A 24,158-nucleotide genomic window follows, 5' to 3' on the forward strand; every position below is an offset into this window, starting at 1 on the left:
TGTCACCCACACTAGTCCTCAATTTGCGGGCAGAGGTGGGTGAAACTCAGGTCACTGCCACCTTGAAGCAGGACACATGTGCCACCACCAGCAGCCCATCCTCCCTGAACTGTCTTCGAGGAAGAATTAGATATAAAACACCCATGACAGCAAGAGCTGATCTAAGCCTTTGATTCCTGGGTACACGCTGCCAGAGTTTGCGAGATCCTGGGGATGGCAGCAACGTGAGTGACAGCAGCAGAGATACAGCGGCATAATTTAGAGTGTGCGTCAAGCCAGCCTGCCTGCATCTCAGCTCAGTAATAGGGGAAAAAATACCCTGACTAGTGTGGAATGCATTAGAGCAAGGTATCATGAGAAAATAAGCAGGTCTGGCTATAAGGGACTGCTGAGGGACTGCTGAGAGGGCCGAAGCTGCGTGGGACCAAGGACCCTGAGCACACCGTCTCCGCGCAGCAGGGAGAACCTGGGGGCTGGCAGCAAGGGTCTAAGCTTGTACTGAGGTCTGAGCAATGTTTTACCTCAAAATCAGATTTGCTTCAAAGTGCAGCTTCAGGCCAGCTGGATTTATCTGCCAAAAATTGCATCTGATGTAGAGAGGTTTCTAGGGGAAGAAAGGTGGAAGCCTGTCAAGCCCTGCTTTGTGTCACACACAAGCCATCCTACCTAGAACAGGGCACAGAGGGGAAAAAAAAAAAAAAAAGGAAAAAAAAAGAGGCAATAAAAGGTTAAATAACCAGAGAGCAAGACATTTCATGAAAAAATATATGAAGCATTTTGCCAATCCCAAGCCTCCTTCCACTCTCGCCCTGCAGGTCCAAGCCAGGACTTCAGCACCCTAAAAACGTCCCCCAGCCTCCCCTGAGGAGCACCCCCAGTGCCTCCTCACAAACACAGCTCCTGCTGAAGGTGTCACAGGCATGCCGAGGGGCCATGCTGAGCCCAGGAGTGGCAGGGGATGGCCCGAAGAGGCTTGGCCACCTTACAGACTCCCCTACAACTGGGAGATCATCCCTGCAGGGGGGAGGAGACAGCGCTGGGAAAATCACAATCCTTCACCCAGTCCCTGGCACAAACATTAGCCCCCAGGCATCTTGTCCTCCTGCAGCTCCTCTCAGACACCTGCCTGGGAAGACAAGGTCATCCAGCCCCCAAGCACAGGGACATCTCTTTGGTTTGGAGGATGACCATATCACCACCTAGGACAACTCTGGTGCAAAACACGTTGCTGTGTCACAGCCCAGAGATGTGGCATCAGCCTTTCCTTCCCCCTTCCCCATGCACATTATTGGCAACATCTGAGCGTGAGCAATACTTCTGCACATATCTAGAAGCACAAAAGAGAAAACACTCAAAATAACAACAATAATTATAAAAAAAAATAACTGTTGAGTCACATGGTGAAGCAAACTCAAAACACTTCACAAAAGCACAGGGATCTGGAGAGAAACCAGCAAACGGGCACTGAGCTTTGTTGCTGTTATTGAGAAAATACCCTGAGTTTGGCCTGGATTCTCTCTCACACAGGCGCATTTCTCTATATCAAGGAAAGCAGGATTTTTGCAATTATTCATTGTGAAAACGTAGCCTGGAAATCTCGATGGGCATCTACTGCTTGGGCACGTGCAAGGACCTTGGGCTGACACAGGACAAAGTCTCCATCCTCACCAGGGCTGCCTGGGCTCGAGGCAAGGCCATCATCTTGAGCACAGCCCTGGGAAGGGCAGCACCTGATCTGGCATGGTGAGAGGCTGCGCAGATGGCTGTGGGATTTGCAGCATATTTTCCTGCCCACAGACGTCTGGGGATACGCACCAGAAATAGCTGGCTGCACAAGCCAAGACTTTTCCTCCTACGGAGGGAAAGTTTTAATCCAGAACTGCCAGGTACAGCTGAACACATGTGAACGCATCCATCTTTTTTGCAGTGGAAGGAAAAACATCTCAACAGAGATGAAAACTGCCACGGTGCCTTGTGCTAGCTTGGCTGGGAGCTGGCGAACAGCTGTATTGCAGAGACATCCTTCTGGTCTGCCAACAACCTTCACGTCTGCTTTAAAACAACGGCAATAATGTTCCCTTCGAGTCACGCTGGATTAATCCGTGCAGAACCCTCACAGGTCCAGCAATGAGAGAGATAAGCAAGTGATGCTTGGGATCATCTCTCACCTTCTGCCCAGCACCATCGATGCAGAGGGAGCCACAGTTCCCCAGCACAGGACGGGATGGGACGGGGCTCCACCACACACAGGGCTCTGCCGCCAGCACCAAGTTAACACCACCGGCTCCTCATTGCCAGGGACACATGTGGTGAGGGCGAACACAGGGAATTAAATTCTCCGTGCTTTGATATCATGTTTGGAAAGGCTGGCTCTCTCAGAAGCAGCAGTGAAAGCCCAGGCTACATCAGAGGTGAGCAACCACTTCAGCAGTGCCAGGAGAAGCCTGAAGAAGGCACTAACAACGTCTCTGAAGAGCTCTGCAAGGCTCTTTTAAAAGCGTTCCCTCTGCCAGTGCAAATAAATATCTGAGCAAAAAATACTACAGAAAAAGTCGGTTGACTCATGAAGAGCGAATGTGTTAAATTTAGAATATAAAGCAATCAAAGGGTGAAAGAAAAGGGATTTTAGCCCCGCTTTGAGCACAGTTCTTGCTGCAGCCTTCCACGGGAGCCACCAAGCTGCTTTAACCCCCCCAGGCAGGGGAAGCGGGTGGCAAAGCAACCTTTTGCCTTGCTCCCTGGCCATGCCTCCCCCAGAGAGGAGCAGGGCTGGGACAGGGAGCATACCACCCATACCACCATGAGCTGAGCAAAGCTTTGAGCCTTTATACCTGTCCTAGTCATTTAATGAAGGACTGATTGGAGAAAAAGGAGAGGGAAAAAGTGTCCCACAGCCCAACTTCTTTCTGTGCATGCGGCTTGCTAGCCTGGCAGACTGTTTGTGATACCCCATAAATTGCCCTGAATGTTTGCTGTGGTTTTTTGTTTGGACTACTCCCTTATCTCTCCCTGAATTGCAGCTTTTTGTTTTTATTTATTTTTTATTTTTTACGATAATTTACAATTACATAGGAATGAGGTGGGGAGGACTGATGCTGACATCCTGAGCATCTCCAGCATAAAGCACATCGCAGCCTCAGTCAGGGCACACCTTTGCAGGAGAGGAGAAATCCCTTCTCCAGATATACTTAACGACCTCGTACAGGCTGACATTTAGCCTGTGGGTGTCACGGCCGTGGCGTTACTGCCACGAGCCAAGCCCTGCCATTGAAACCTGCATTCACCCACCCCAGGCACAGCTCAGGGCTCGCTGCCAGCTCCCAGGCTCCTCCAGCCTCCTAAATCACACACGGCAGAAAGGGTAAGCTCTAAGCATCTGCAGCACTTTGGAGAAATCAGAGCTTATCTGGCTAACAGAGGCTTTTAGTGGTCCCCAGGCAGAGCAGGCAAGCAGCTAATGACAGTCTAATGAGCTGGGGAAAAAGAGCTGCTCTTTTGTCCAACAGGAGCCTTGTAACTGTTAGCTGGGCTCAGCTCACATTTTCAGCTGAAGCTTCAATGGGAAAAGCCAGGTTTATTCCAAGACCATTCTCTTCTTCATCTGTTACAGGCTCTGCTTTCCTTGAAACACTTGTTTTTCCCCAGGGGAAATGAAATACATACATATGCATATAAAAACACAGATGGATTAAAAGATTATTAAAAAAAAAAAAAAGATGGGAATTTCTAGCAGCATGGCAACAAGTCTGCTGTGTTTAGCATCCCTTCAAACAGAGTACAACCACCTTAAGTGGGAAATTCCTGATGGGGGAAAGCATGTTTCCAAAGATTGCAAGCTTTAATATTATTTGGCCTATTCTAACATATCTGGTAAAACACCATGGATTTGCTTTTTCCAAGCAGAGACAAACAGGTCCACTGATAAATCCCCAGAAGCACAGGGATGCCCCTCGGCTCCCCAGGGTATGTTGGCTGCTGCAGGCGCCCCCCTAAAGCATTCCCTCACCTCCCAGGGTAGCTGTGTTCACCCTCAAACACTAAATTTGCACACATACTGGCCCTTAGAAAGCCTAGCATTACCAGAAACCTTTAACTGTGGATTTGCTTCAGTAAGAATAGCTTTGGTTTGTTTTTAACCGCAAAGTCCTCGCGTTCTGCAATAACAAATGTAACAACATCATGTTGCAGGGGTAGGAATTGAGAAGTAAAACTGCCTGTCAATGAAAATCAAGGCAGGTTCACTGCCAAAATGGAGTGAAACACAAAAGAAAGCTTAAATAGGGAGCAGAAAAAAATGGAAGTTGCATTGACAGTTTACTTCCATTCCTAATAACCTGGGAGAGAGCAGTGAAGACACTGTAGGTGACCTACCTGCTGCTCACTGAAATGGGGCTGTTGATGAAACCACCTGGCTGTCAGCTGCTCAAACTCCACACCAAGGTAAAGTGTAAAAGGGCCACTGCACCCCGTCACCGAAGGAGCTGGAGTCAGGCTGGGGACAGGCTTGGAGCAGCCCTGTGGGTGGGAGGAGATGCACTGTTCTGCACCACGTCAGGATGGACAGGGGAAAATATCCAGAAGCTGCCTGCGTCAAGGGGAGAAGTATCTGGGTGCCCAACTTTGAGGTCCCCCCCTCTTCTCCAGGCAGTGGCATTGCCCCCAGGAATCATTTTCCATAAAGCTGACAATTATCCAGAACATAAATTGGGATAGAGAGGAAAAATGGACACCCAAGCCCTTTGTCCACCTGCAGCGATCTGTCCTGTCCCTGGCACCTGGAGGTCTCCAGGCAGGTTGAGCTCTGCTGCAGCAAGAACAGCTCCTGAGTGCTCCCGGTGGTGACAGACCCCAGGGCACCCAGCAGGAGCTCACAGGCACTCGCTGGGGTGTTTTGGCTGGAGGCCAGATTCACGGGACAGAATTTCATCCTACCCTTTTTCACATCCTCCTTCAGCTTCAGGTGCTTTTCTCCATCCCTTCTTCCCCCTTGTCTCGCGAAACAAGACTGCGCTGCCACGGGCACAGCTCCCAGTGACACCGCTGCTCCTCCGCACCCGGCCTCAGCCAGCAAACCCTACAGGCAGCCCACGGAGCAGACGTCTGGCTTGGTACCAGCACCAGTTGCTTCAGAAGACACCCACCGTGCTGCTTAGCTGCACGTAGCTTCCTTACAAGTCAGGATTTTCCCCAACTTTTGCTGTCGAGAGACCTTTTCGAGTCACAGGATGCTTTCTGCCACCTGTTGTCCTCCTCTTCTGAAAACTGAGGTTCAGAGCAGCTGTACCAACGTCAAATCCTTTTACTGGCAGCAGCTGAGCACCGAATGCCAGACACCTGGCATTCGGTGCAAGTCCCAGCAATGAAATCCCACTCTGAACCCACCTCCTTCCCTCAAGATAACTCTCCATCACGCACCTGACCTGCTGTCAACATCGGACCTACGCTGGTTCAGATGCCCAAAGCTCAGCAGCACACCCAAGGTGGGGACACGCTCATGAGCCAAGCAACAGCCTTACAGCTTTCCCAGTACTGCAAACTCTTTGCTTTCCCCTCTGACTCCTGCTTTCTTTTTCCTGTCAAGAATGACAGTTGCGCGATGATTTTAGCTCAATTTACATGATTTGGCTAAGATTTCTCAAAAATTTAGCCAAGCAGCTGATTTTACAAAGCATCCCCTACTAATTCTCTCTCTATAAAAAGAGCATCACCGCTGCCACTTCGTCTCCAGACGACAGAGGCTTAAAGCACTGCCACCCAACATCTACACGGCAGCCCGGGGGAGCTGCCAGGCTCTGCTTGGCTCCAGACAGACAACTGTCCACCAGCAAAGGTGCCACCAGCTCAGCTCCAGTAGATGCAATCCATGACCCCAAGCACCGAAAGAGTCATACACAGCTCCTTTTTTTCACCTTTGCTCTCTCTGACACATCCTCAGAGCCCCTCCAAGCCTTCCTGCTACCTGTAGACATCAGGAACCGCTGCACAGAAACGGCACACTTGAAAGTTGGTTACTCTGACCCCTGCTTTCCTTTGCAGCAAACATGCTTTTAAGTGGTCCACAAGGAGCTCATTTCCCATCTCGTTTCATGCTCTGACCCCTTCCCCTGCATATTTTGTTTACTAAAAGATATACAGAAAAAAAAAAAAAAAAAGGGAGATGGGCAAACAGGAGAGATTTAATGCTACCTTTGAACCTCCTGGCTGGAGGGACTTTGGCAGTTCGGCTGTCGGTGTAACGCTACTGCCAACAGCAGCAAACAGCAGAGCCTGCAGGAGCAAAGGGTCTCTAAATAAACATTAAGGGCACTCAACAGCCCCTGTAGCTGTGGTTCCCATGCAAGAGCACAGTCAGGTAGCACGACTAAGGCCACCAGGTGATAAAGCCTCATATGGCTCCTTACAGCAGCATTCAAATGGACTTGGGGCCATGTAACACCAAGGAAACATTAAGGCCTTCAACAAATTCATTTCTGCATCACTATACCTATGTGTAACACAGAAAAAGAACTTGGGGTGGATTTCTGAGCAACATATGAACCCAATTGCTCCTCAGAAATAGATAGCATGTTCTTCAGGTCAAGTGTTAGCCTGTTCTCACAGGAACAAGACCCCTAACTAACTTATTTCAAGCTTTTATTTTCTCGGTAGATGAATATCATTCTAAAAAGCTTCCCACAGTTGGAAAGTGCAGCCTACAGCCCTGAAATAGAGTTTCTGGAAATTGGGGGGGAAAAAAAGTGGGAGTTACTCTGCTTTACATTTCTGATACAGCAAAGGCTGCCAGTTCCTCCAAGACAGGAAAAAGATCCTGAGACCTAATCCTGCATTCAGGAAGACAGATGCTGGCTTGCCCAAGGCACTAACCTGATGTTAGTACCAGGAGATCTGGGTGCTTGCATATACCAAAAGCCACGGTTCCCAGTTCACGTTTACATAGTGCTTCGGTCAGGTTTCTCTGCTCCAGGTAACCAATCACACTGCACGCACACCGAGCTGGTCAGCAGGTGTACAAAGCCAAGGAAGGAGTAAGTTGGTTTGCTCCTGTTAGGAAATCCTGGTCACCTCCTCATCAAAATATCCTTCCTTCTCCAAGGCCTGGGGCAGGGACCACACACTGGGCGGGTGGGCTTGGATGTCTGACTTTTGCTCCAGGAACATCACCAAGCTTGGCAAATCAAGAAGCCTTTGGTAAAGCTGATTCACACAAAACCACAACACTTCCTATGAACAAAACAGTGAGGTCTCAGCAGATTTCAGGCTGGCTGTAGGCTTGATCTTCCCAAAGTTTCTAGAGTTGACCTATTTCCCTACATAGCACCTCTGCAAAGGAGATGCATGCCCTTGAAGCTCACGAAGCTCTCAGCTGCCAGAGCACTGAGCACGACAAGAAGTCTGCATGGAAGTGAGTATGTTGTGCCCCAGTAATGGGACCTAGGGTCAGCAGGGTGAGGTAAGGAATAAAATAAAAATAGTTGCTTCAAAACCGAGGAGGGGTCAACCAGCGTGCTGCAGGGATGTTCAGGGACATGATGGAGGATTCACGTGGTGACAGAGCAGTGTCACGCAGTCAGTGTCCTGCACGATAGGTCGGTGCTCCACAAAGGACCTCGAGCTGCTGGGAGGAGCGTGCTGCGTGGAGCCTACACACCGGGCGTGCTTTGGACCTGAATGCTACCCAGATAGTCATCTGTTCCAACTGGCAGCGCAGGACCAGATGGCTGGTTAATGCGTTCGAGTCTCTCTCCATCCAAATGACACTGTATTATTGCTCCAGAAAAACGTGGCGGGCATTGCAAACGCAATGGCTCCTCCCCAATCCTTTCTCATCCAGCTCTGCTCCCACCACCATGCAGGAGAGTACAAAAGCAAAATCCATCTTCATTTTATCCATAGGAGAAACCGAGCCATGTTGTCTCATATTTCATAGACTCCAAAAGCATGCAGCAGCTTTCATCCCAAAGCACCCCAAATCAACCCACAGGATAGGGCTGATTGTCCTGAAATGCTTAAAAAACAACCAAAAGAACCCACCAGCCACAAAACCCCAATGCTTCAATAAAAAGAAGAACTGGCACGAGCCACGAGCCTGCTTCCACCTGTAACTCCAGTATTTTGTCCCTCCAACATACCCACAATTAACTAAAAGCTAAATGCAGAGAAGAAAAGATCTGTACAACCTCTCCTCAGCACAAGGGGGCTGCGGTCAGTGCCTGCACTGCTGAGTGCTTTTACTTGCCTCGTATTTGCAAGCCATGCACTGATGTGTTATGAGGTGTGTTTGTAATTGTCTGACGATGGCAGCGGTCCTTGAGGAGGAAATGGCGTGTGTCTAAATGCAGACAAAGCTATTCAGACAGCCAGGACAAAGCAGCCTTATTTTCCTTGATTGGGTCAAATTACATCCTTTGGACATATTCCTTCAGTGGCTTCAAAAAAAAAAAATAATCTGCCTCTATTTTCTTGGCTTTGCGAACAATATTTAGAGAATAAAAGGTGGTTTATTTCAGAGCCCGTTTGGCAGTGCCTGAGCCCCCTCTCTCCTCCTATCCCTTTCAGATCAGGTTTATTGTTGGCATGGAGAAGAGAGAAAAACTAAACCCTCCATCGCACTTGATATTGGGGGAGGAGGAGGAATACAAGTCAATCTTTCCCTTGTCTGTTAGCCTGATCAGAAAATGAACCTGCGTTTCTTCTGAATCGTCTCCTGGCACTACATTTCCTGCTCTTGCTGCTGTACTTCCCGAGATGAGATGCAATCATTAGCTCATTTGCTGCCCCAAATAATATCATACAGCTGGAGCCTGAGCCGCTTTGCAGGAAGTCCTGGAGTGCCTCAGGCACAGCACTGCCAGCTGGTCGAGGGCAGGGACTGTCCCGCTGTGCTGCTGTGGCCTCACCTCAGGCACTGGGTGCAGGTTGGGGCACCACAATATAAGGATATGAACTACCAGAGAGTGTCCAGAGGTGGGCTACAAAAATGGTGACGGGTCTAGAGAGGAAGACACTTGAGGAGCAGCTGAATCACTTGGTTTGTTCAGCTTAGAGAAGAGGAGACTGAGGGGAGACCTCATCACAATCTAAAGCTTTCGCACAAAGGGGAGCAGAGGGGGACGTGCTGATGTCTTCTCTCTGGTGACCAGGCCTGAGGCAATGGCATGAAGCCGGGCCAGAGGAGATTCAATATCAGGATATCAGGAAAAGGTTCTTCACAAGAGTGTGGTCGGCCACTTGGAACAGGCTCCCCAGGGAAGTGATAGACCCAGGGGTTGGATTCAATGACCCTCATGGTTGCCTCCAACTGAGGATATTCTATGACTAGGAATATGACTTATTCTTTGACTCTATGACTAATTTTTGTCTGCGCCCCACAGGGCATCAGCCCTCTGCCCTAGCACCAAGCCCACTCTCTCCATAAGACATGCAGTAAGGTTTAATTAAGGCTTATAAGGAGCTTTGCAATAGCAGGATGAAAGACAAACTGTTAATACTACTCTCCCAGCGGAGCAGCAAGTAGGGGGATAAACCTACCTCTCCAGCTATCCCCAGCTGTGGAAGAGGTTTTCCAAGCATCACCTGGGAAAGACCTGATGCATCTCAACTGCATGGCTCGTACGGGAATGCGTAGTGGGAGGGAAGCAGTGCTGATTAAGAGCAGTGGAGGATGGGGCCTCAGGTTTCTTCCTTGGCTCGCTTTTCCTACAAAACCAACTCCTGCTGAGAGACTGGAAACAAGGAGGGGAAGGAGGGTGAGAAATCAATGTAATTGCAACTGTGCTGTGTTGCTGGCAAAAGCTGAGCACTTCACTGCGAGAGAAATAGGAGAAAATGGCTTTTTCATTGCACAAGAAAGGGGACTGGGAGCAAAGCCCCCTGATTCATTAGGTCCTCACCCCTTTCCTTCTATAAACGGGAGGAAGCCAGCAAGAAACCAACAGCCATTACCAGAGCTGCTGCAATTAACAGTCAGTCCAATGCACCCTTTGTTGTTAGGCTACACACGATTACCACTTCACACCAATGTCTTTCTTAAAGAGCTCTGACTTTTGCTTTCTCCACAGACACATCTCTGTAACTGGTTTTACTGCACCAAATGCTGCGCCACCCTCATGGAAGGGGATTGGTTATAATGGTGTTTCGCACAGATGCAGTAGGTTGCTTTTGCATTTCTATGGTTTCTCTGGAACTTCTTTTCCACTGGCAAATATGAGCTCATACATCAAAGATGGGAGCTCGTACACAGACATGTGGAAGCACCACTCTGGCATCCCATGGGTTGTGTTTGCTGCCAGCTCCCAGATCATCCATGGAGCTTATCTGCGTAGTTAGACATATGCCTACAGGGAAGGCTGGGGTGTTTTAAAAAAAGGAACTAAAATGGCAAAAAAAAAAAAAAAAGAGAGGAGCCCAGTCCCTCCTGAGCTGACCACTCCAACACTACTCAGGCGCACCAAGCCAAGTGCCAGCTTCCCTTGACAAGTGGTCCCATGAATTTTTCCATGTGAGGGGTGACTCCAGGCTGTGGGCTGGCTGCATATTTCAGAGGTTGTCCTCCAAGAGGACAAGCACGGGGATCGAAAGAACACTCAACACTGTCAGCACCTTCTACAAATCATTGCAATTCCCACTGCCTGCCCTCTCTCTGAGCAGGCATTGTCCCCTTGCTTACACACTGCACAACAGAGTGCACGTCTCCAACTCCCAGAAAAAAACACTCAGCTCAAAAGCCATGCTCAGGTATCTGAGGATTTGTCAGAACAGTAATGCTACTCTCATGTGGGCTTGTAAGACTGTGCTGTTTGTAACTCGGGTGCTCCCAGTGCTGTCCTTGCTCATGCTCCTCCTGCTGTAGGCCTACAAAAGTAGCTCAACAGACCGTCCCTGATGTAGTCTGCCCTGGACTTTACGCCAAACTTACGAGATTTAGGAGGAAAAGCAAACCTCTAGAACCATGACATTCCCCCCCAGACTCAGTATTGCTATCTATAACCCTGGCACCTGGCATGCCCAGCTCCCCTCATCTGCGGGAAGGCACAGATCACACCACAGACCTGGCACCAAGAGACGGCTGGGAAGAGCAGGATAAGGAAACCCTGCCAAAACAGTCCCTGGGCCCTGACTACATTCAAGTAAGTCAGGAGAATGCTGTCTTATAATGGAAAGGAGTGAGCTGGAGAGAACTGCCTGGTTCAAAGACTGGTATGTAAAAGACCTGGTTAGAAGGCTTGTATGGACCTTTTATTCTGTTAAGCCCATCCCTAAGTGTCCCCAGGGACTTGGTGACCTCTGCTCAGGGCTTTCAGAGAGCACCAGAAGCATTTTTCACACTAACTGTCTTTCCAGAGTGGGATAAAAAGTATTTCTCCTCTTTTGATTCTCCACAGCTTTTACCAACATGACTCATGTTTGTTGACATTTAGCTACCATCATCCTTGCACGCTTCTCCATCCTTCCCTCTGATTATTTTTTTTTTGAAGCACAAAGCCAGCACAGGTGCATGGATGGATATCCCACTGATCACCACCTCACACAGCCAACAGGTCATGTTCAAAGCATCACCCACCCATGACTATACCTGCTTTGCTATCCATCCCCTAGAGAGGCAAGGGAGGCCCTCAGGGCCGCATCCCACAGCTGCTGTAGGGCCGAGCATGCTGCCTTTCCACACAGACTGACCGCCCTGCCCCGTCCCTGTCCCTGTCCCTGCTTCCAGCCCTCCTGGTCAGTGGTTACGGGGGGCTGTATGTGGCTCCCTGCCGTTTTGAATTGGCCACGCAGTCAGACAGCTCCACCCAACTCCCTCAGCGAATTGAAAAATTAACAGGGTTTTCATCACCAGTGAAAAAATTCAAAAGGCTTTTCATTTACTGCCCATTGTTTCACAGATCTCTTGGAGCGTGCTGATGCCCAGGCAGTAAATGAATTAATTGCACGAGCTGTACAGCCCCATCTGCTCGCCATTTGTTCGTGGCTGGTTTATTCACCGAGGTGGCCAGGCTGTGCCAGGCCGGCTTTGACAAGACTTCTCACCTCAACCCGTTTCCCAAGCCCAGCAGAAGAAAAGCAATCATCTGTCTGTGCCACAGTCTTGCCTCACACCTCCAGCCGGACCCACAGAGAGGGGATGGGCGTGTTTTGTGTTTTAATGTTTTATATTTCCACATCTATTGCTAAAAATAGAGACGGGACACAGAAAATAGATTCTGCCCTGCGGATCTCCTGCACTGTTTGTACATCAACACCTCAGGCATCCTGGAAAGTCTGTGTTTGCTCCTAGAGATTTCAAGGCGGGCTTTCACCTGCAGAGTACAGCACAAGTTTCCTCTTCTCCCCCATCCTGGACCTACCCAAGCCCTGAGCACAGAGCCTCTCTGTTCTATCTTCTTGTTCATGACAGACTTTGCCCTTCAATCCTTTAATTGTTAAGATCTGAATTTTTGCTAGAAACAGTTATTTTAATCTGTTAAGTGGCTCTGCTGTTATAAAACTTACAGAGATTTAAGATCTGGAGGCTGCCAGCTGAGCGCCAGGTGCTGATTTTTTCCTCAATGATGATAATGCAGAAGGAAACGCAGGCTGCTACGAGGCATGCAAGTGCAAAGCTGGCAAGCGTCCCTTTGCATTGAGGCCCAATCCCACAAGGTGCTGAGCTTCCCTGAGCATTTAGAGCAAGCAGTGAGGATGCAGCACCCCCACCCCACTGGTGTGTGTGAGCAAATGGCTGTGTAGTGCTTGGGTTAAACCACAACAGTCTTTTTGGCACCCAACCTGCACGTGTCACCTCCTCCTCTGGTGATATTCCAAGATCTTCCTTGAAGGGATACCTTTGCTTTATGCCTGCCAGGAGTCACCTCTGGAGGACGAAGACCTGTGCCCCTTTTCCAACTGCTTTGTCAATGCATCCTTCCCTAGCAGGGGATCCCGGCTGCTTGGCTTCCCTGGCCTCTAATTCCATGCCCTCTACTTCCAAGCCACCGATGCCATTGTTCCAGCATCAGAGCAGCCAGGTGACAATGTGCTCATCTGGGAGACGACCAAAATCTTTTTGCATATCTTGTAGCTCACCCTGGGATAGGGATCAGGTGGTTATCGATGCTTTTATGGTATCTTCTTCATCTTCCTGTGCAGGCCTTTGAATTAATTTTGTTTTATGGCAAAACCAACTTTCAGAAGGACTTGGACTATTTTCTTCCCTTTCTCAAAAACTACTTCTGCGGTGTTACCCCACATGAAGACATCACCAAATGCCCAGTACTAGTCATATCCTGGGAGCCAACCCACCACTGCATTTGAACACCATCAGGAAGGAGCTGTTGCACTGCAAACACTGGTGCAAGTCAAGTGTATCTTGTTGGGTCATTTGTTTAATGAAGGAAACTTCTCCATAGCCTTTCTCCAACAATCCAGCCCAAAAAGGACCCACTTCAGCTGTCAGCTGTGCTTCAGCTGTCATATGGAGCAAGCAAGCCAGCACTCTCAGGAGAACGGAAAAGGAAAAAAAAATTCCCAAATACAACCATAAATGCATCTTTCAACCCCTTCTGCACTCAATGCTGGCCCAAAGCCCTGGAGCTGAGATCCTTTGGAGCCCCTCACTGTGGCAGGGCTCTGCTAATGTAGCCAGCTCTCTCCTCATGTCAGCTGGACACAGATTCAGCACAAAGAGGAGATGAGGTGACCAAGGCGTTGTCACCTGCACTCTCCAGCTCTCCATCAGCGTCACACAAGGCTGTGCAGCTCCAACCTTACAAAGGCACTGGCGGTAGGTGAAATATCACCTCTCCACGAAAATCACTCCTCATGTATCAGTTTGGGAAATTTCTTACAATTAATCCCATGTGTCAGTTCCTCTCATTATTTCTCAAAGCAATTAAGTTATTAATTTCTATGTGTACCCCCACCCTCTTCTAAATCAAAGCAGAGCAAAAGGCCGGGGAGCAAAGGCTACCTGAGCAGGAGGCAGGGGAGGGGGCTGGCAGTACTTCGGGCCAGGCATTTCTGCAAGCTGTACACTCCCACAGCACTCTGCCCGCCTGCAGGGTACTCTCAAGCAGCCTGATTTTGCAAGTGGGCTGAGCCACTCCAATCCCCTGGAGTCAATGAGAGCCATGAGGACACAAAAGACCAATTAACTTCTCCAAGTCCCATGTACCCAGCCAGAAAACCACCGGGGCAGGGAGACATGCTGGAACTAATGCCTGCGAAGGATTTGGAAACCCTACACTGAAAGTGACTGCGCAGGAATTCCCGCTGAGTCTCAGCTAATCAGCAAAGCTGAGTGCTCTGCATTGATCACCCAGCGGATGCATGCCGTGTCCTGCTGGCTGCCCCAGCCAATAACCAGGCACTCCACCACCATTCCTCATCCCACTGAATTTATCTGGCTTCAGAAAAGGCAAGAGGAGGCTTTGCTTATTGCGCAAATAGAGTTTGACCTGGCCTTTGGGGAAGAAAATGAAAGAAAAAAGGACAGCAACAATACCCACACAAACAGCAGTACAAGACGACACATTCGTCCTGTGTACAGCTTCTCTTCAACAAGTTTTGTGGTCCTAAATGGAGTGCATTATTTTCTTCCACACCGTCTGCCCCGCGAGGTTGCTGCACCCCACAGGCTGCAAAGCCAGCCCCAGCACATCACACTGACGGGCAGGACCCAGGAATCGTGGTACAAGGCTGCACGATGAGCAGCAGACTGAAAGCACAGGGAGGAAAGGATGAGCAGTGAAGGCGCTGATGGAGCTTGTGGCAGCCACGAGCAGAGCAGGCACCTCGAGGCACTACCAGCTGGAGCCTAACTACGAGGGAACCAAAGGTTAATCCATGCAAGGCATGATACATGGCGTGCAAATGAGCACAGAAATAGAGCTGTACTGAGAGAGGAGAATGCTGCCAGGAAAGTTGATGTGGATTTGCTCCGTTTCTCAGCTGTAACCACGTTACAAAGTTTGCAGTGTTGTAGCAACCTACCACCTCCACTGCTGGCTCTAGGAAGCTGGGAGGACCGCTGTAATTGCTCGTGCCTTTGTTAGTGGCAGCCAGTCCCATCAACCAGGGAACGGGATGCACACTGCCAGGCTCATCTCTGGCTGCAGCATCCCTGGCTTTAGCGCTAGCATCAGCTCAGAGGGGTTAACTGAAGCAGCATGACAACCAGCACATAATTCACACTACTCAAAAACGGTTCCCAAAGCCAAAAATGTAATGCATTAAAAAAATGAATCTGTACTCTGTGAATCTCAAGGGGATGCCACTGTTTTGATGGAAAATTCAAAGGAAGTGAAGGAAAGGCAATTTTAGCAGTCAGATTGCTGGAGTTATGGCAACTTGGCAGATGCAGCTTCAAAACTTGGGGCCTGATGCTGCGAGATGGGAGAAGTTTGCTTTGCCTGCTGTGGGAGCCCTGAACAGCACCAGGGAGCTGGAGGTCGGATGTGGGGAGCAGGAAACGGGACCAGGGCCTGCTACAGGGAGCAGGTCCCAAGAAGCTGCAAAATGAAGCAGCTGGTGCTGAGCAAGAAGCAAGGTTCATGCAAAGAACACAGCAGCTGCCTGCAAGCATGGGAGGTTTTATTTTTCAAAACCTTAAGAGCACAGTTCTGACAGAAGGCCATTTACACAAGAGCATAGTTACCGTTACAAGAGCACTCTCTAGTTTTTTTTTTGTTGTTTTTTTGTTTTTTACAGTGACCTCCGCTAGGACAGAAGTTTCCAAAAGCCTGAAGAACCCATTCAATCATTTTCATTTAATAAATAAATAAATACAAGAAAAAACAACTGCTCCACATGAAAAAAAATAAATAAATAAATCAAAGTAAGCTTTAGGAGTTCAGATTTTTATTTTTTTTTTCCCAATAAGGTTGTTAATTTAGTTTCAGAGGTGACATACATGTGAGGATCTGTGAAGACCTGGCCAGCATGCACGGCTGCTGCAAGCCATAGGACAGCACTGAGGTTGATGCGACTGGTGCAAAGCTAAGCTGAGGGGCTCTGCTACGATAACTATCAGTTTCAGCAGGCCTCGGATTAGGTAACCAGACCTAACCCAATTTGTTTGCTCACTATTTACAGCAGTAACACTAAAACCAGGCTCTTACTCTGTACACTCTCAGAAGTTGACCCTCTGCCTAGCTCAGGCCACTTGCACCGCTACCGAAGAAACCCCCTGCGACCTTGTACGAGCACAAGCTGCGTGCAACTCTCCTGCTTTGCACATGGTTCGGGCAGGGAATCTCCTGCTTTTTCCTCCTCGTGTCAGCTCAGATGCTTTGCGCCTTTCTCCCGTGCTGTCACCGCGCTGCACTCCGAGCTGACAGCACACCACGGAGCCGTGCAACCGCACACACAACCTCCTGCCACCCAGACGGAGCTGGAGAGGCTCCTACCTGCACCCTGCCTCCCAGCGGGGCACAAAACCCAGGCCGAGAGCCCGGGGGCACGGCGGAGATGCCGGCCGAGGCTCAGCCCGGGCACCCCCCGAAGGCTCCCGGACGGTTTCCCTGGGGCTCGCCCCAGAGCGCAGCGCAGGGGCTCTCTTCTCGCCTTGGAGGGGCTGGGAAATGCCCAAATCGCGACAAGTCGTCGTGCCCCGTCCTAGCAGCAAAGCTGGGCTGGGGGCTGAGCCCTGGGAGACAGCATGGGGGGGGGGGAGGACACGAACTGCTCCGCGGGGAGCACAACCCCACACGCACCTCGCCATCGCCACCTGCCAGCACGGAGCCGGTGCCAAACTTTCGGGGGAGCCTGGCAGCGGGGGTGTCCCGCAAATGTCCGGCAACTTCTTCCCCGGGCAGCGGGGATGCCTCCGACCCCCAGCGGCAGCCCCAGCACCATGGGGGCTGCCCGCCCCGTCCCCTAACCCCGTCCCACTCCCCCCCCCCCTTACCTCCGCCGTGCGCCCCTCGGGTCCCGCCGCCGCCGCCGGCTTCCTCCTGGCCCCGAAGAAGAGGAGGAGGAGGGCGGCGATCCACAGCACCCCCAGCACGGCCAGCGTCAGCCGGCGGGGCGGCCGCCTCATAGCGGGGAAAGGGGGGGGCTGAAAAAGTCCAGAAGGGGGAGAAAAAGGCGAGGGAGGTGAGGGACGAGGGGAGGCGGGGTGCCGCCGCCTGCCTCCGAGCCAGCGGAGCGAGCCCCGCTCCCTGCACGCACTGCAGGGGAGGGACCGGCAGGGGAGGGGCGGCAGCGCCGTGGGGAGGGAGGCAGGAGCCCAGGGAAGGGGCTCCCCTCCCACAGCCCGGCCCCCTCCAGGCACCCCGAGCCGTGCCAGCCCGGCCATCGCCCCCTCCAAGCGCCGGGGGACAGCCGGAGCCACCTGCCGGGCCCGGCCGGAGGGGAGGTGAAACGGGATCGGTGCGTTTGGAAGGGAAGATGAGAGGCTGGGGAGCTGGCCAGAGCACTTGGAAAATAAAATCCTAACCAGGGATGCGGAGCGGAGCGGCTCTTGGCGTGCCAGCCGCAGCTCGGTGCCCTGCACCCCTCCGGCCACGCTGCTGAGCGCTCACCCCTGTCCCAGGGGATGCTCCTCGCTGGCTCTGCACGCAGCCTGGTACAGCTCCTTGCTGGCTCTACACCCTGCCTGTCTGTGCAGGGCAGCCCAAAACGGAGTACACAGGCATTGCCAAGAGAAATAAAATCCTGCAGGACACCAGAAAGGAGTTGCCTTGCCCAGCTGTCCCCCCTCACCCACCTGACGTGCAGCCCTTGCATTCAGCTGGCAAGCACTGCAGCATCTGTGCTTCCCCATGCAGAAGATGTCAGAGAATAAATCAAGTATCGGAGCAGATATGAGTCATTTGTGTTCGTATGAAAACTACAGAACAAGCCCCATAAAACCAGGAACCCGTGCATAAAGTAACATATGGAATGAATCGAAGATAAGATGTCAAATGCTGGGAAGTCCAGTGCACGTGTTGTAAGCAATCTCTCCTATGCGTTTCCCACCCGCTGCTCCCAGTCTTGTTATTTCCTGCAGTTGTTTTGTGTCACTTGCTAATTTATCACTTGTGATCCTCACTCTCTGTCCTCCTCTGATTAATTTCTAGGGCTCGCTAAGTCCTTTTCCCCTAGCGTAATCCATGCCTCTCAGGCCCAATTTTCACAGAAACATGCTCAGATAAAGATTTCATTAGCATCCACAAATGGGGAATTTCACTTTGTTTTCAGGCCACCTGACTCTGAAGATTCTCTACCAGAATCATGAAATCCAGGTCCAGCAGGCAGGCTTGGGTCTCCCTATTTTCTTCCCCAAACCATTGCTTTGTACCTTGGACTGAAGGATCGCTCACCTATGCCACATACCTACAGACCACCTGAGAAGCTTCCAGCAGCTGAGCTGCATCCGTGGTAGCATTTCACATGATTTATCTTCTTGTTATCTTGCACCTACCCCAACTCTTGGACATGGACTGTCCGCCACCTCTCACACACCTCCCTCTGATCCCTTTGGGACAGGAATCACTTTCAAGCCCAAAATATGCTCTTTCCCCAAGTAGAAAATAGGCAGCAGTGCTTTCCTGTCCCAGACAAAGTTACCTGGGCTGCCATATATAATGCAGCATTCCCCCTGGCATTTTTGCAGAGAGTGCTGGTCCTTACCAGACCTTGCTGCTCCATGCTAGGAAGTAGAAAAGACTTTCCAGATAAAGGCACCTAGCTGTTATCATTTAGAGGTGGATTTAAAAACCCCATCTTTTTTGTAATTCAGATTTTCATTTGTAATATATTATAAAATATAACGGGAAATACAGAAAATATCAAGGAAATACACTACAAATTAGATAGCAGGAAAGATAATAAATAGGCTGACCTGACAGAACTATGATCAGATAATGCTCTTATTACCTTGAGAAACAACTCCCTCTGCTGAGGGAAAGCTTTACTGGCAGGGCTCAGCGTGGTGATGAATAACCTAGCAGAGATAATGGGCAAAGGCCTCATCCTTCCCTGCTGTCACCACCGTTATGCCAGCAAGGAGCATCTGTCACCGTGCCATGGTGACAATATACAAATCCTTGCCTGACAGAGCTGCTTCGTGCAGATGTCCTGCAGTGAGATGGAGATCTGAGGAGCTCGGCTTCTAGGAAAGTATATTCCCACTGACTGCTGAAGGTACAGTGTGCACGGGTATGCTGGGACAGAAAATGCATTGAGCAGGCAATAGCAAAGGCTACTTAAACAAGAATGAGGCAAGAGTGCAAAACTTCAGGTTAGGTGTTAAAGTCAGACTTCCAGAGACTCATATGCAAATCTTACTACGATTCAGTAAAAAACATGGCAAGAAAAATATGTTCTGTTTTATTACCGATAGCTGTATCTTCCCTATTTTTCCCTAATTTTTCATCTGCCAATCTCAGCAGCTTCACAAGGGAGATTAATAACATACTACCTATCTCCAGGAGAGCAGCAGCAGAGACAGAAAGAAATAGTCTAGGAAATCCTTTTACAATCCAAAAATTTAGCATGGGCAACCACAAATGTATAGAACTGCAGAGCACATAGCACTATACGTTTGTACAGAACCAGTGTTTGTATAGAACTCACCACTGTTTATGGCAGCAGAGCTTCTTCATGCCGAGGTGCTGCTTGTGGCAGCAGTTATGACAGAATGAATTTTGTTGTTGTTGTTGTTTTTAATCTTTATTTTTTAAAAAACAAAAGGCTGTGCCTTTAAAGGTAGTACTGTGACAATACACGGCTGCACAGGGAAATGGGTTTCATTCAGTGGCCAACAGTACAATTATGGTCCCTGATCCCTGCTCCAGGCTTGGAAAAAGAAGCAAATACAGAAATTTGTTTTCACTCCCCTGGAAATTCCCCCTGGAAGGGTGTGTTCTACACTTACTGAATTTAACCACAGCGAGGACAGGGCTAGGAGAAGAGTGAGCACATCAGGCTGCTCTAAAACAGAGGTTCTGGCAAGTGCTGAGTGTCTCACAAGAAGCCCATCTCTCCGTTGTTCCCCAGCAGCCAAGGTGCCAGGGACTAGCAGGGGCTGCAGGGGGAGCAAACCAACACGTGGCCGTGACCCTGGCACCACCCTAATGGCCCCGACCTGCTCCCAGGGGATGCTTCAGAAACCATTCGACAGCGCTGCCTGCCTAGGTGCGGAGTTGTACTTTGAATGTGTCTTCTCCGCTTGGGCAGTGATATCACTTCTGCACATCCTTGCCCACAGTTACAATCCAAAAAGAGAAGTGGAGGAATTCGTTGGCACCACTGGAATTGTAAGCAGACCTTTTTCAGTAACTGTAAAGTTGTGGGGTTTTTAATTAAGCCATAAGTGTTTTTTTCTAGCAAACTTTCCACAATGGCATCTCCAGTTAATTAAAGGTTTAAACTGTCAGAACAGACTATGCATAAAAAAGTAAAGAGAGGCGCTACTTTAATAGCATTTGTTAATTAAAGCTCTGGTCAGTTGCAGGAACAAAAGCTGTTCTGCAAATAGATGGGAACCAGAACACCTCCAGATCTTCATCTGCAGCTCCCACCTTCAAGCTAACTTGTGCGACACCGATGGAGGAAACGCTGAGATCCCTCACTGCTGGGATGAATGGAAAGACATCACCATCAGGAGGCTGGAGGACCCCACCTTCCACAGGAAATTCTCAATTACTACAAGATATTTTGCTTCTTTAGCAGCCGTAATCAAGCAGCCACTACTTGCACTAAGTTTAGTTCACATTCTCCCCAGGCTTTGTCTCCACTTGCTGGAGCACAGGTTTTCTGGCTTAGCTGCAGCTGTTTCACTCACTCCAAGCACTCTCAGGGGCTGGATGGTGCCAGTAGAGGAGGTGTGGGAAGAAGGGCCAGAGCAGGGGAAGATTTGAAGCGAGACACGTTGGCTTCAGCATGTGGCTGGGGGGACGTGCTGAGAAGCACAAGACCAGATGTGGTAGCTCTTCTGCTGTGGTAGATGGTTTATGGACCAAGTTGCAGAAAGAAAGAGAAAGTGGGGGAGAATGGTGAGGGCAAATGGGTGAGGGCAATCACTGTGCAAACACAGCACAGGGCAGATGAATCTTTACCTGCAGTACCTGAGCCTGTAAGGTCCTTGGCACCCTGCAGTCCTCATTGCAGCTGCACCCATGCTCCCAGGGGACTCCGGTACCACAGCAGCAAAGTGGGAAGGCAGTGGGGCATCAGGAGGCAGCGCTGCTCAGCTGGTTCCCAGGAAAACAAGCTCCAGGAGATGGTGCTCCTGCGTGCATACGGATACATCCTCCATCTCTAACAGAAAGCAAAGAACCCTGCCAGCATTCAGAGCAAATCCTCTTGTTATTCTCAATACGTTGAATCAGTCATTTTATCCAGCTGCAGGACTGCGTCCCTTAGACACATTCAAGAACATAATTGCAGTTTGGACAGGTGACATTCACAACAGAACAAGTCAATTGATCAGTGAAAAAACAGTCAAAGCTTTGTCCTTAAATCACCTTTAATTCCTCTTTCCATTTGTGTGCAGGTGTTAAGCACATTTCAGAGCCAAATCTCAACTTCTGTGATATGTAAGCATGGCCTGACGCCAACCAGGATTTAGGCATCGATTAACACAGCTGGCAGTATGCAATACTGCCTCAAACTTCTTGTGAGAAGGAGCATTTTCACAGCTGGATGTCAAGTTTTACCCTCCTCTTCCTCCTAGAGTTATTTTCATAGAAAATTGCCTGACTATTCAGCCCTCCCTTCTTCCAACAAATCTTAAAACCAAAAGGAATGAGCTACACACCATCTAACTTCTTAAGATTTCATCCACAATGTTTAGGTGAAGTGTCTCGAAATAGACATTTCTTCCATACACAAGCAAATGCTTTAAGTATAAAAACAGTGACTGATACTTGATCAGGCCATCTCCTGTTCTCAAAGCGAAAGATCCAATGTGCTAACAACTAACCCCTTATCTCCTTGAAAAATAGTTAAAAGCCAGCAGTAACTCTTTGCAGAAAGCAGACATAACCTGAAAGTCCATTTTTCTAGAGCTCTCGAACTTCCCCCAGTCCAGGTGATGGTTAATTTTCCTTTGGGAGCCTGGTCTTGCCTGCCACCAAAGTAACTTTATAGAAATTCAGGTTTTTAATTTTTATTTCATATCCGTGTAAACCTTAGCAGATCCATTGTGTTCTACAGGAAAACACACACACTACTACAAATCCTGTCTACCTACAGGGGAACAATATTCTGTGCTGAACATGCTCAGGTGCACTAACATCTTGTTTCCCTTCACCATATCATTGTTGCTGGTTAGAAGACAAAGCAGTGGTTTGGTTTTCCCACCAGTAGGACAAAACGTCAAGGCTGCTGTTCAGAAAACAAACGTTTAATTGGACACATGATTTATCCTTCCCTACATAACGACTCATCATTAACATATTCAAACGTGTTAGAATTTGTTAGCCCCAGAGGCTCTTGTTGGATCAGAACAATCAATAGATGCAAACAGAGCAGGTAAAGAATCAATCTGGATGCTAAGAAGTTGAAACATTTTCCATTGGGAGCCATAACAACTCCTACCAAAAAGGCATTTCAACAGATGGTGCTATGACCAAGGGAAAGTCTAGGTAGCAGCAAGGCAGGTGAGGCACGCAAAATAAGAAATACATTTTGATTTAACTGCACAGAGCAGAGCTTCCTCGGGACAACAAGACATGCTCCGAACAGAGTAGGCTGTCCCACGCAGGAGGGTTATTTCACAGGGAAGTCTGTGTATGCCAGAAAATTGGAAGAAACTGTTCCAAAGGTTCAGGCTCTGATCTCTTTGCAGTAATGAGCACACAAGAAGATGATGCATATGCATGTGAACCTAATTAAGAGCGGTAAAGCCTGGAAGATTGTCAAATTTCTCGGCAATTACCAACTTAAACACACACAAAAATTAAGATGGCCTTATAAACAAAGGGAAGTTACTGTGCAAAGTGCCTTGCCTCATTATGGTTAGCTGAAGCTTGAGCAGCAGGCTAGCTAGCAGGGAGGGAGGGATGGAGGCAGCGGGGCGGCGGGGTGGTAGCTGCCTTCCATTAGCAGCAGGTGGTCTCCCTGGGATGGAGGCAGGATGCTGACATCCTTCTGCTCTTGCTGAGGCATCTCAAATGCTCCCAAAATGCTTTATCAGAACAGAAATAGAAAGAGGAGGGCGCACATGACTGACAGCTTGGGCTCCTCCATTGCTTTTTGGGCCTTTCTAATGAAGAGCATTCATGGACAGAGAGCTACCCTGCGAAAATATATTCACTAAATAAATGTGGTAATTATACTGTATATTATTCACAGTAGAAACAGCAGTAGGGAAGTTATTTGCATAAGAAATGTGGATTATTCATGTAAATGAGTGTGTTATTTGCTTGTAGAAGAGATCAAGTCTTGCCTAAAGATGTAAAACTCAGCTGCAAGTAAAAACTAACATTTAGCCAGTGTCTCGTGCCCACTGTCCTCAGCCTGCCTTATCAAATCAAACTCTGCAAGTCTAGCTCTATTTTCCTCATCACTTCATTTCATTAGAGCTCATTGCTCAGTCCAAGCAATGGTTAATTTTCTTTTGGGAGCCTGGTTTTGACTGCCATTAAAATATCTTTGTAGAAACTCAGGCTTTTAATCTTTGTTTCAGCAAACAGATGCCAGTGGCAGGAGAACTGGGATCACAGAGCCTTTTGTTTTTATCCTCCACGTGCTGGGTGCGATGAGAGGCTCAGGTCCCAGTCCGGATCTGTCCTTGCAGCCTGGACACAGCCAGGAGGGGTAATTGTAACCCAGAACAAGCTAGCAGAGCCTGGCAGACCCCTGAGCTGGGGGAGGCACTGTATGCCCACCTCCTCCCCTCCATGCCACACCACAGCACACGAACTGGAGTTAACAGAAATTCTTTGATTGGTCTCCAAATTCATTGCTACCATTTTACATAATTTAATGAGTAGTATTAAAAATGGCATCCCTGTACTGCCTTTCCACTGATTTTCTCCTGCATTTTTTTTTAAATTTATTTCCAGGTACTCTGCACTATTTAAAAAAAAAAAAAAAGAGAGAGAGAGAGAAGAGAGAGATCAGAGTTCCTTCTGCTGCTCTCAGCAATTTGTTCTTGCAGCACAGGAATTATTTGGTTACTTCAGCCCCTAAATTCTTTATGTGCCTAGTTATATGTTAGTTTTGTATAGTGTCATCTTCTTTTTGCATTT

The 24,158-nt window shown here is 49.1% G+C and overlaps 1 protein-coding gene across 2 annotated transcripts in view; it reads right to left on the reverse strand.

The window, feature by feature from the left end:
- GALNT14 (polypeptide N-acetylgalactosaminyltransferase 14) overlaps window positions 1-17,186 on the reverse strand; it is a 67,361-nt gene extending 50,175 nt beyond the window's left edge. Inside the window, exons 1-2 of one of the 2 annotated variants that reach the window (XM_027453653.3) lie at window positions 16,883-17,186; window positions 9,529-9,722 (exon numbers count right to left, since the gene is read on the reverse strand). In XM_027453653.3, coding sequence (XP_027309454.3) covers window positions 9,529-9,570 — 42 coding nt within the window. In that variant the 5' untranslated portion in view covers window positions 9,571-9,722; window positions 16,883-17,186. The remainder of the gene's footprint in view (window positions 1-9,528; window positions 9,723-16,882) is intronic. The other variant, XM_027453652.3, reaches the window with a different exon arrangement.
- Window positions 17,187-24,158: the final 6,972 nt, after the last annotated feature.

Source organism: Anas platyrhynchos, chromosome 3 (assembly GCF_047663525.1).
Source record: "Anas platyrhynchos isolate ZD024472 breed Pekin duck chromosome 3, IASCAAS_PekinDuck_T2T, whole genome shotgun sequence".
Taxonomy (NCBI): Eukaryota; Metazoa; Chordata; class Aves; order Anseriformes; family Anatidae; genus Anas; species Anas platyrhynchos.